Source organism: Corvus kubaryi, unplaced genomic scaffold (assembly GCF_017639235.1).
Source record: "Corvus kubaryi isolate FWS band 111438036 unplaced genomic scaffold, C.kubaryi_AGA036_p1.0 37392, whole genome shotgun sequence".
Classification (NCBI taxonomy): domain Eukaryota; kingdom Metazoa; phylum Chordata; class Aves; order Passeriformes; family Corvidae; genus Corvus; species Corvus kubaryi.
This window is the reverse complement of record NW_024581131.1, coordinates 8784895-8798276: the sequence shown is the minus strand read 5'-3', so window position 1 is coordinate 8798276 and position 13382 is coordinate 8784895. Positions and strand designations below refer to the sequence as shown.

The following is a 13382-nucleotide window of genomic DNA, read 5'->3' as shown; positions in this document are numbered from 1 at the left end:
AACTCAAATTGTTACCTTAGAACCTCTCCAAGTAACAATCAAGCAAAGTAACTTTATGCTGCTTCACAGCTACACAACTCAACTCAACAACAGATAATGATTTATTCAGCTAATCAAAACTTGATTACTTGCATGCGACAAGAGCAGCTCTCCAGACAGAAACCACTGTGTGCAGATGCTGCATTACTGCAAAGCCATTGGTATTTTCCTGACTTTGATAATCAACAGCCTTAAACTTCTCTGCTGTTGTTAATTTAGGTAAGGGATGCCACAGGCACATCAGACAGCACTGTAAAACCACATTCTTTTTATGAATGCATGGCAAGATGCAGCATTTCAGTAAAGGCTTTATGTAAAGGAGATAAAGGTTTTAACTTTAATTTACAAAGAAGGATTGATTTGACAACACTATGTAACACAAGCAGGATGGCACCAGGATATGATTCCTTTTACCCCAAGAACTGATATAAACCCTAACCCTGTTAACACTTACAGTTATTTTGGGTTAGTTAACTGCTGTTTGGACCCTACAGTATTTTCAGTTCTGTTCCCAATGGGAAAGCCACTGTTACTTGCAGTCACTCAGCTGCATTAGCACTGAAGGCAAATGCATCATTTGTTGGCTCACAGAGCTCTGGAACAGGGTCATCTTGCAGAACAACACAGAGAAGTTTCACTTCCTCTGCTTGCTTTTTCCTATCAAGAAAAAAGCTGGCACTTATATTCCCAGTATAAAACACACCCAACAGTCCACTATGCCAGAACTTCTCCAATTCAAAACAAAACAACTATTTAATTTAATGAGTTATGATACAAAACACAGCCAACTGCAGAGTGTTCATTCCACCTACAAAAAGCCCTTGGGTCACTCTTGACTTTGCTCCCTGTTTAACCAGGCAGGTGAAAGAGTTGCTACTCTTAAACTGCTAATGCAAACACAGAGAAAAAGAGCCTAAAATGTGCTTTATTTTAAAGGAAGCAATTTTATGGTTTTGTAAGTAGTGAAATTAGCCCAGTAGGAAGCACCAGGGGTTGCCTCCAACACAATAAACTATCACCCACTAACAAGAGTAATATTTACACTACAGTTAGCAGAGAAAAAGGCCAGTGCTAAAGCAAAAAAAGCCAAGGGAGACTGCTGCCATGAAGAGTAAATGGCTTCCTTCTAAAAGGGTGAAAAAAGAAAGCACTTCAGAGCTGAATTACTATGAGTCAGTGGCCTTTACCTCTTGCCAGACAGTAAGGCCCTAAAGTAATCTTTCATGGTCTAGGAGTCTATGTTTTAGTCCTTCAAAATCATCACAAAGCAGACAAGATGTCAGAAGAGAGCACAGACAAAAACCTTGGATTTCAGACATTCAATGAAGCAGTTTCTCACTAAGAGAAGTATTTTAGAAGTTACTACTCACTAAACAACCTGAACAATAACACCATACTAAAGGACAAAGTATGCACAATTTCAGAGTTGTTAAGTTATTCAGGATGCAAACAAGCAGGACAGAGTACCACGCTTAAGGCACTTCAGTAGCAGTGCTCCTCAGAACATCTGTGTGTCTGATGGGCTACAATACCTCACTCCATTCTGAGACACTACCGACCTGTTCTTTTTCTTTCAGTTGTGCCACTGATTCCATCCAACTGTTAAACCTGTCCAATTCCAAGCTCTCCAGCTGGGTTATTTACTGACCCCCATCAAGAGGATTAAATAATTAGCACCACAAACCCTCTTGATCTCCCTGCATAAAAAGCTATCAAACATAAGCAGCTATCGCATTTGCCCTTACTCATGTGTAATTGAGCTTCAAATGAAACATTCACCATGGTCACTTAATTACAAATCTTATTATAACTACTAAGTATTTGGTTGCTTAATCACGAGTAAAAACAAGAGCTAATTCCAGTTTGACATTCCAAGTTTGAGAGCCATTGGAGTAAGTGGCAAAAAGATCAGCAGCTGCCTTGCAGCATCTTCCCAATTAATGCAGATGCTCATTTCATGCATTGTTTAATATTCAGCTTTGCTTAAGAATTCTGATGTTTTTTACCTACCTGCAAGAAATATTCCAGGTCAGCCAGGAGATGACAGGAAGCAGCAAGAAACACAGAAGGAGACTTAAAAGCACTCAGTGATTATGAGATGTGACTAGAAGTCCAGACATTTTCTATGTATAGATGTGCAACTACTACAAAACATACAACTACTTTTATTGAGAAATTCCTAGCTTTCTGCTATATATTCTAGTTATCTAGAAAAAGAAAAGAGGTGTTAATGTCATTAGATTTTTATACAAATTGTTACTGGATTATAAGTAAGAATGAGACACCTAAAGATTGGTTTTGTACAGTTTTCTATGATTGTTGTTTGCACAACACCTGACAGCCTGAAATCCTAGCACATGACAATGCTTACTCCATTAATATGCAAAATCTACTTTGACTGCAGCTTTTCATTGCCATGATCTTTTCAGGATGCTAATTCTGGTAGAATGTCTCTCTCTTCCTAAGTTGAAGCCCTGCTGTTAAATCTTCTCCTTCCATATATTAACACACCCCCCACCAAAAGTAGCCAATATAAAAAATAATCCCTGTGTATAGTCCTGTAAGGGATTCACCTAGAAGGGATCCATCTAGAAGAGGCAAGGGGATCTTTGGCAAAGACCGGCCAACTCAGTGAGCAGGCTTTAAACTGAAGGACTCAGGGTGTGAGGTTCAAAGTGGCAACACTCACTACACCACATCCAGCAGGGGAATAAACCAGGCCAACCACAGCAACAAAAAATGTTTCTTATCTGCCTCCCAAGATGAGATACAGAAGGAAAACCATCTCAGGGGTGTCTGTGGCTTTGGTACATCCTCCTGCACCCCTTCCTCCAGGGAAACCTGCAGGAATAACTACCTCTCTGAAATGCCTGTAGACCAACACACACAGGATGGGGAAAAACCAGGCAGAATGAGAGGTCTGTGTGCACGATGTCACTGCAGTTACAGAGACATGGTGGGACAGCTCACATGACTGGAACGCTGTCAGGGATGGCTACGACCTTTTTAGGAGAGACAGACCAGCAAGGGGAGGTGGTGGAACTGCTCTTTGTGTGAGAGAGCAGCTGGGCTCTATCGAGCTCTGCCTCAGGCTGGGTGAAGAACAAGACAAGAGCTGATGGGTAAAATTCAGGGACAACGTGGGTGACACTGCTGTGGGTGTTTGCTAGAGGCCACCCTGTCAGGAAGAAGAAGTCAATGAGGAATTCTCCCATCAGCTGGAAGCAGCCTCACAGTCACAGGCTCTGGTGTTCATGGGGAACTCCTGCCCTGATCTCTGCTGGAAAAACAACTCATGTGGGCACACAGGAGCCCAGGAGGTTCCTGCCACAGCACTGATGGTAACATTTTGACACAGGTGGTGGAGGATCCATCGAGGAGAGGTGTGCTGCTGGACCTTGCACTGACAAACAAGGAAGGACTGGCTGGGGGTGTGAAGACTGGGGGCAGCCTTGACTGCAGTGACCATGAGACCACGGAATTCAAGATCCTGAGTGGAGGAAGTCAGCAGTAACTAGAATTACAGCCTGGACTACATGAGAGCTAACTTTGGCATCCTCAAGGCCAAAGGAATCTGGAGGAAGAATCGTATGAGTTATGGCCCTAGAAGGTAGGAGGATCCAAGAGAGTTGGTTAATACTCAAGTAACGTTTCCTTCAACCTCAAGATTGTTTGATTTCTTATTCATAGCGATGCAAAAGGGGGCAGGTGCATCCCTATGAATAAAAAAAATCAAGCAAAGGGGGCAGAAGACCTGCATGAATAAACGAGGAGCTTCTGGCAAATTTCAAACAAAAAGAAATATTCTGGAAGGTGGAGAAGGGGACAAGCCACTTGGGAAGAACATAGGTACACTGTCAGAGTAGACAGGGAAGCAACAAGAAAGCTAAGGTCCATTTAGAATTAACTGGCAATGGATGTCAAGGACACCAAGAAGGGTTTCTTCAAGTACATCAGTAGCAAAAGGAAGATGAGGGAAAATCTGGGCCCACCCATTTGGGAATGAGGTGGAGACCCTGGTGACAGAGAACACAGAGACAGCTGAGATACTGAATGCATTTTTGCTTCAGTCTTTACTAAGGCCAGCCCTTGGGAATCCCAAACCATGGAGGCAAGAGAGAAAGTCTGGAGAAAAATTTACTTTGCCTTGGCTGGGGAAGAACAGGTTAGAGATCAGGCAAACTTGACACCCACAAATCCATGGGCCCCAATGGGATGCACCGACACATGTTGAAAGACGCTATTGTGAAGCCACTCTCCATCATCTCTGAAAGATCATGGAGAACAGGAGAGGTACCTGAGGACTGGACGAAAGCCAATTCCTCTCTACCTTGCCCTGGTGAAGCTGTGTTGGGAGTACTCTGTCCAGAGCTAGTGCTGGTCAGAGAAATTCTCAAGTCTTCTTCTCTGGAGATATTAAAAAGGCACCTGAACATGATCCTGTGCAATTGGCTCCAGGTGAACCTGCTATAGCAGGGGGGTTTGACTATGACCTTCAGAAATCCCTTCCAATTCCAATCATTCTGTGATACTGAGATTCTGTGATTCCTTACAATCTTGTTTTCTCTGTAAGCATTTAAAATGCACTAGATGGAGATGTAGTGTAAGGCAGGGCACCACAAAGGTAGACAGTTAGTCCTGTTTACAAGGAAAGTCAAACTCCCAGATCATACTCTCAAAAAACGCCACAAGCCTCACAGTTCCACCTTTCATGTAGATTTTAGCACTACTCAGAGCTATGAAGTATTCAATTTGCTGTAATTATACTAGTTATTTTAATGTACTGCTTTTATATTTATGCCTTTATCTTACTCATTGTGCCTGTATCACCCTCTTTCATGCTCACAGGGGATTACAGAGCACTTCAAATCCATCAGTATTTGACAACTAGCTTCACTGTTTGTATCAACCTTTCATCTGTCTTGGGACACATCCATTTGCAGCAGAGGCTTGTCATCACCTCCACAACTACACACAGACAATGACCAAAGCTCACAGCCACCTAAACCTCTGGTAAGTACTGTGAACCTTATCACAGCCACTCCACACTTCCCAAAGTAGTAAACAGAGATTTGATGAACTAAAGACTACAAATTCAGGTCTAATACTTTTGAATCGTTTTACAATCATAAGGTTGTAACAAAATCTTCAGATGTGAAAAAGTGGTCTTGATGCTGGAGTTCCCCTTTTAGGATTTTTTGGGTTTATTTAGGGTTTTTTTTAAGCGCCAGGTCACTAAATCACTTACTTGCAAATAAGCAACTAATGAATACTTATCTTTTCCAAAATGTAGTGAGTTTTGATACAAGTCCACTTCACAGCTATTTAGCTCACACTACTATATGCTGTTTACTAGCAAGACAGAATACAACTTATCAGCAATGGGGACTTCTCAAAGCTAAAAATGCACCTGGCTAGCAGCTACAGACTGCAACAGCTGAGATTGCCTTCACCTTTACACATGATGGGGCAGTCCAAAAACTTGTTGCAGGTATGCAAGGCTGAATCTTAATCCCAGGAATTTGAAAACATTTCTTGAAAATATCACCCTGCCCCTCATTTTCTGTAGAATTATCCCTTGTCTACACCTGGCTTTAACTGATGCTTCAGAATAATTTTCTGGGGCTACTGAATATTAATTCCATGTCAGTAATCTTTACTGATGGGTAGGATTAGTCCTGCCCAAGTCTTGGCCCACTGCTGTGTTTCTAGATCTTAAGTGGTTTAGACAACCCCTTCTGAATTGGGCAGACATTTCTTTTTAACAAAACACTGCATCTCATTCTTCAGTGCACTGAGCTCTGTTTGTTGAACTGAAAGCCTAGTATTTGAAAGGATAGGAGCCAGAGTTACTTTGTGCTCTTTGCTCCTGTACATGAAAGCCATTCATTAGACTGACCCTGCTGAGTGGTTAAATCCAAGCAAAATGTCTTCAGCTGTAATAACTGTACTATCATAACAAGCACGCATTAAATAGCTTATAAAGATTGCAGAACTCATTGTCTCTACAAGACCTTTTTTCTCTGTCTTTTAAAGTGGCTACTAAAGCTGGTTACTTATTCTTAGCAGTGTGGAAGTTAGGATTTTGACTGCTCTCACAGCAAACTGTAATGCAAGGAGAGGACACACATCTAAATTCAGACTGCCACCAGAATGATTTAGGTTGTTAGTAATGACCCTTTAGTAATAAATTTTGCCTTTGCCTCCATTATAATTTTGGGACTTACAAAGTGAAAAGCATGGATACCTAATGTGCCTTAGTATATCAACTTGTGAGCTTCCTGTAGAGCAGACTCAAAGCATAATCTTGATTGAGGGCAAACTCCATGATTTATGTTTTGTTTTTTTTTTTTTAAAGCACTGAACAGCAACAAATCTAAAAGCCACCTCCTGAAATATACCCTACATCAAAGAGGGCAGGACAAGGCAGTCTGACAGCTCTCATTTGAGGCTTCCAAGCATATGACATGGCTTTGAAGCTCTTGCAGTCCCCACTCAATCCACCTCCTCCCTACTGCAGCCCGTGCCAGCCAGTGTAGGAGTTCTTGCACTCAAGAGCTTCTCCAATGACAGACCAACTTCCTCAGACATGACTTTGGTTTCAGTGGGATTTTTTTCTTTTTTTAAATACTTTACAGCTCTCAGATGCAGTTGTTAAAAAACTACCTCTTTTGTAGAAACTGAATGCTGAAACTGAAAATTAAGCCAGTCAAAATTCACCTGAAGAAAACCTAGCTAATCTGTCTTTGTTCTCTAAGAGTTTCAGTTTCCCAGATGAAAGGGTTTAGAGCACAGGAAAACATTCTTCACATCATCTAGGAAACCCGGGCTACTAATTGCAGAGCGGAGGTTTCATCTGGCACTCCCCTGCAAAGACTTTCTCTCTCCTCCGCCGCCGTGTGAAACTGATCGTGACAAACCCGCGGCCCCGTCGCTCCTCAGCGGGGGGAGCTCCAACGCCTGTTGCAAGTGAACACCAGAGGGAGCAGTAAACATTTCTCTGGCTTAGAAAGCTTTATATTGGAGATGTCAAACATAAGGAAAATAAGGTATAGCAAACCACGGGGAAACTTAAAAATGGTTACTGTGGGCTGCAATTTCAAAGTGCAATATACTGCTAATCCAGGTTGAGTCTCCATCAGTGCAGAGACAACGAAGATTTAGAGCAAGTGTGCAGATACAAATACTTTGAATGATGCAGGCTTAGCTGTGCCACATCTCCCAACCCAGCACTCCACACCCTGACGACACCAGATTTATAAAATCTTCTGAGACTATAAAGCATTTATACAAAACCTTGTGTGCATTTAGATAGACTAAATGGAAATGCAAACATACTCAACATAGAAAGACAGATACAGAATGGAATGTGACAAAATAGGTCGTGTTTATTATATATAAACACACAGTTCCAAATCTACAGGGTAAAAGCAAGAACATAGTTAAGAGACACACAAGAGAAGATTAAATCAAAGATTAATATGCCAACATATCAGCAATGAACAAGTAATTACAGGACTATCTCAAATATTATTCAACTAACCTGACAAAGACAGTTAAAAATGCTGGCAAAACCAGCAATAGAAGCATGATCGCAACCATAACCAGAAAACATTCCCATCTCACACCTTCATCCTTGCACAATGGCACTCAGCCTACCAGGTCCAGGAGTTCTGAGGGTGTTTGTCACCAGGACTCTGGCTTCAGCAGGGGTGCCAAGGGCTTCAATTCCCTGACACAGAAACAGAAATGCTCTTACCAGATCTACTAGACACCTGGATTAAACAGATTTCTCAGATTGCCCAAATATGAGTCACAGTGTTCAGGACCATGAGAGTTAGCCTGCTGCTATGAAGCTGCAGAAAAGCTTGGCTCACCACACCATGCTGACTGCAACTCAGGACTGCAGGTATTATAAAACTTTCAGTTCTGATTGCACTGGGTTCCCTGCAAGCACAAGTGTCTCAGGCAAAGAGACAAAACTGACCTTTAGTGGAAGCCTGCTTGGCAGGTGGCTTCAATACCTGTCTGGGGAATCCTAGTTATAATGGACCATTTTCACGCAGCACTTCATTTAATAAAGACATTCTTCCCCATGGAGGAGACTTGCTCTGTCTGAAGGATGATCAGAGCAAGGTTTGATGACGATGGATTGCTGGTGATGAAATGAGCTCTTTATTACCACAGTTCTGGATGTCCCTAAAGACCAGCTCTTGCTAGCCAGCCCAGGAGTGTTTTGGCAGCACATCCTTACAAGCATGGATGATGCCCCATTGTTCAGACACCTATACAACCCAGTCACAACTTCTAGCATTGACTCAGAAACCTGCTTTACCTTTACGTTTGTATTGAATGAGCAGCAGTGACAACCGGAAACAGAAACAAGAGAGACAGAGGTTTCAGACATGAGAACACACTGCCCCAAGGCTATCCTTGCATACAGGTTTTTTCTAGCCCACTCTTTAGCCCTTGGATTAACAGAGCTAGTCACTGATTCACTGTGTGCCACTATTTGCTCATAGCTGAACATACAAATTTGGCATCTCTCAGAAGAGCAATGAAGGAAAATCTAGACTCCTGGGTACTTGGTGTGTCTCTAATTCTGGCTGCTGTCATGCCAGGCACTTAGTGTGGATGATGTGCCATGCTCCGAATCCCCACCATCTGCTCCTTGTTAGCTGACAAAGGCAGCACATGCCATCTCCCCACTAGCTGCTGCTCATTAGTGACAAAAGCCATTCTGTGTTCACAATGTTCTCTCTGTAATAATCTAATACAAAGGTGTACAAAGAGCAAAGGAAAGAGGAAACAGAGATAACAGAGTAAATCAGGAGCTTAACTAAGAATATTAGCGCACTCTGAAATCTCAAGATGAGAATCCTTCCAAGAGCGAGATGCGGGTCTTGGCTTCAAAGGAATAGGTCGGCAGGTAGGTATAAAAGTCAGCACTAGAGATAATTAATTTACCTCAAAACGTTTCAAAACATGCAAGCACACATTTCTAGGCTTCTTCCATTCAGGCTCTCTGTTTTGGAAAATTTTGGATCTTCCATATCTGGTAACAGAAAGAACTGAGTGCTGACAGCATGCAGCTCCCAACCCGACCAGGGCAAGCACTAACCCCAGCTATCTGTAATGCCTGGTGTGCAAGCAGAGGAGGATTTAGGATCTATGCAATCCCTCCAAACTTCGCAGGGAAGTCCTGTTGGTTAAGATTCTGCGTTTGTTAAGAAGAGCCTCAGCTTCCTTTAAAAATCATTCACACAGGTGTAAAGCAGTAGTAATACCAATACTTCAAAGAAACATGCATGACAGGTACTGGACTACACAGGCTAAGGAGCAATCCAGCTGATGAGAACCAGAAGACAAGGGGATTAACTACAAAGCAGTTCTCCATTGGGAGATACACTGATGATAGCACATTACTCAAACTACAGAGAACTGGAAGTACTCACAAAACATTCACATTGATATGGTAAACTAATCCTTTTCGAGCTCAATTATTGGCCTGCAGGAAAAAAAAAAGCAAGGTTGTTCTTCAAGAAGTGGTTCTTATTTACAACAATGAGAAGTCACTGTCTCAGCTTATTCCCTCCCTTCCATGCCTTTCCTCGACCCTCCTCCCCAGATAAAACCAGGTAACATTTTTCAGTCATCACATCACCATAAGTGAAGGCAAGGGTATGAGAAATGTTCTGTGCACTACGTAGCACAAAGACAGCTGGCATGGGAAGCGTTAAGGTAAGGGTAAGGGTACAGAGGAAGCACGGAAGATGACAGATGGTATGTGGGCATGTGGGTTCTGACAAGTGTGGGAGATGAAGAGAAAGGCCACAAGCAAAGTGACGTGGTTAACAGAGATGGTCCTGCAGAAGAGGAGACAGAAAAGGGACAAAAGCAAGACAGGAAAGAGGTAAGACAAGGATGGACAATGTGCAGGTAATTCTGCTTTGCATCTTATTTCCTCCTCACAGCCAGACCATCACTTTTCTACTTGCTGACCACAAAAAATGAGAACCAGACCCTGAGTTCAAAGTTTTCCTGTTTAAATGGGGACAGACAGGATGAGATGCTACAGCAACAGAATTGATAAACTATGGTTGAATGTGGATGTCCAACAGTAAGACAAACCAAAAGAGAAAGACTTTCCACATAACCACACACGTCTGCAGGACTACTTCCTCATGGGCATGCCAAAACACAGCGTACTCATCTTCACAACAAACAAACCCTGTAACCAAACTCTTACACACAGACATTTTTAAGCAAGGTTAACACTTCTCAATGTGAAATAGTTACTTGAGGAGGAATCACAGACAAAGCAGCTTAAAGTACAGCTGTGAGTAGTGACACACTGGGAACTTAGCCACCTCATGTTGCTAATGCAACTCCTATGGCTTTGTGTTCACCATCAACAGCTCAGCTACTGCAAAGCAAAATCACAGCAGAAACAAAGGACTCTAATTTCGCTGCAAGGTAAGCTCTAGGAAGTAGAGCCCTATTCCAGTGGAAGGAAAGTAACAAAGTTTAGCTTAAGATGATTTAAAAAATAAAATTTTGTATGTATAGGGCTGCTTTTCAACACTTTTTTCTCTGAGCTAGGAATAAATCTGACCCCAGATTTGGTCTGTATAAGCCCATCCAACTTTTGATTACTTTATAATATAAAAGACTGGTTGGAAACATTACAAATGTGGAGATTCAAACGAGCACTACCTCCATTCTGTTTTGACTTATCTGACCTGCTAACAGTAGGCCAGCATAGGATTCAAATCGATTGCTCTCCCTGCAAGTCTCTTTTGTATGCTAATTTTACATTTGTGAGGGCGATCCAATAGCAGATAGATGTATGGCAAGAGGAAAGAACAGTCTAATTATCTCCATCAATTTGTGCAGGATCAAAAGGATGCTCCTCCAGAAACTGTCAGCCAATCAAGCTGGATAAAAGTACTTGAAAAAAACCCAGGAAGGACCGTTCAGCAGCAATTTAAAATTCATAGCTGCAGCACAGCCTACATCATTGAGGTTTATTTGAGTCTGTGGTGACAAGAACAGCTTTTATGAACTGCCATTTACAGCTATTTATATTTTATTGTCAGTTACTATGTTTATTACTGTCTGTAATTCACCAGACCAAACTGATTTTGGTAAGGAAATTTTTGAACGGAGTCAGAAAGCATATTTTCCTGTTACTGATTCCTGAGTAAATACTCAGTCCAGCTTTCATTAAGAAAATCTTCATAAACATCATCTAATTGTATCAAATGAAAGAAAATTTATGCAAGGCAGACAATGACAACATTCTTAGAGACACAAAAACTCCTGGTGTGTATCCTAATAATACAAAGAAGTACCATCAATCAGCTTGTTTTAAGAAGTAGAAAAAGCACACCAAAAGTCATGCCAGCAGTCTGCTCAGGAGCAAAGTAACGAGGAACCTGAGTCACACAGTTGTTGTCATCAGGAACATCTCACTGAAAGGTACAGGCTGAACTTAAGATATTTTTATTCTTGCCAAAGCTGCCACTGATATAATTTCTGCTAGGGTTTAAACAGATATGCATGACACTGATCAAGCCTTGTAACAGGCCTATCCTTTAATGTTAACATTTAAGTGTGAAAAAAAATTAAACTAACCTGTCTTCAATGTTGCAACACAAGCCTGATGATTTATAAAGACTGCAAAGCATTAGATACTTCATACAGATACTTTCAATTCTTTAGAAAGTGAAAAAGCTCACTGGCTGAAAGCAAAACTACACATGGAGATTTACACAGCACAGTTATTAAAGCCCCATTATTTAAAGGCGATGGATTACTGGGGTTAAAGAAAAGGAATCAAATTTAAAAAGCAAGAGCATTTAACAACACACTGTATCTCTAGTCAGATAATTTGAAAAAAGCTCTTATTTTTTCCTTCTGCTCCATAAGCAAGGCTAATGCTGTCTTAGAAGTATCCTGGGAAAGGTAAGCTTCTTATAAATTCAGTTTAAGTGTAATGAAAATCTCTGTAAAGTACACACATAAAGAAACCACATTTGCCACATGAAAACCAGTAACGTCTCAGAAATTTCTCAGCTGCTCTAGAATCACATGAAATTTTACTTCTTTCACTCTCAACTGGATTTCAAATCACAGCATTATGCTACAGCATAATTTTGCTGTCTCGTTAACACGTGTAGGCTAGAAAGTATCATGTTATGGCTGAGTAACATTAACTAAATCTTACTTAATGCTAAGAAAAAGATGAAACAGATGAGAACCAGGTCAGACTTTTTTAGCTCTCTAGAATACAAGTTCTAACTTAAAAACACCAATTAGCAAATTATTTTAGCCTATTTTTTAGAAAGTTATTATTAAAGTTCATAGAGTTCATTTTGATTGGGGAGAACAAAAATCACAGGATACAGTCAACAATTCTAAAATGAAAGGAACTAGGTTTGATGGCAGTGAAGGTCAGCTTATAGCACTAGACCGGTGTGCTGAAGCAGTACATGCAGGATCCCTAAAAATCACAGAGCATCACTCTTATATTGGAAGAATTGTAAGTCAAGTCCATCTCAATTTATCCATCTGTTCGGGCACCTCCCCAGGTGCTGTAATAAAATTGGACACTGAAGAACACTAAAGACCTGAAACAATAAAGCCTGTGTGTATTTTTCAACAAGATCTAAATGAGGAAAGCGGCAGCAGCTTTGCTTCTTCTCTAACACACACTACAGAACACAGCAGTAACACTAGTTAGCCAAGGCCTGTGATACAAAGCATGATAAGGCCACAGCAATGGTCACTTACGGCATTCCTTCTCATCACTGTCATCAAAGCAGTCCGGCAGCCCATCACACTGCCAGGCCCCGGGGATACAGCGTCCATTACTGCACATGAAGTTTCCAGGAATGTTGCATTCATTCGTGAAGTTATTCCCAGGCAACAGTTGGCTGTCTGCAACAAATGAAAGAGAGGTAAGCTTATTGAGGATTTAACAAAGGCAGCACAGAGCGAGATGCTTATCAGTGGTTGAATGAAGATGAAACAAATGGACCCTGACCCTGGTTATTTTGTCATTATCCTATCAGTATCCAGAGCATGGTACTTGCTAGCACTTTCTTTTTCCTAAATTCTCATTTTATCTGTTCTCCATTCTCACACTCTATTTTGCAGATTTCCTTTTGCTATTTTCTTTCTAAGAACACACATGCGGCCCCTATGTATACTCAGGTCAAAGCAATGTTTGTTTAAAAAAAATTCTCTCCTCTTCACAGGGTCAGTCTAAACAGAAGTAAAACAGATGAGGCTACATCCTCCCATGAACTCAGTTCTATCCTCCCATGCTTTTGTCAGAT

The 13382-nt window shown here is 41.3% G+C and overlaps 1 protein-coding gene across 3 annotated transcripts in view; it reads right to left on the bottom strand.

Annotated features, from left to right (window-relative positions):
* Nucleotides 1-13382, bottom strand: part of LDLRAD3 (low density lipoprotein receptor class A domain containing 3) — a 119965-nt gene that overhangs the window by 59716 nt on the left and 46867 nt on the right. For all 3 annotated transcript variants that reach the window (XM_042038573.1, XM_042038574.1, XM_042038572.1), the window contains exon 2: nucleotides 12835-12981. In XM_042038573.1, the coding sequence (XP_041894507.1) occupies nucleotides 12835-12922 (88 nt within the window). In that variant the 5' untranslated portion in view covers nucleotides 12923-12981. The remainder of the gene's footprint in view (nucleotides 1-12834; nucleotides 12982-13382) is intronic.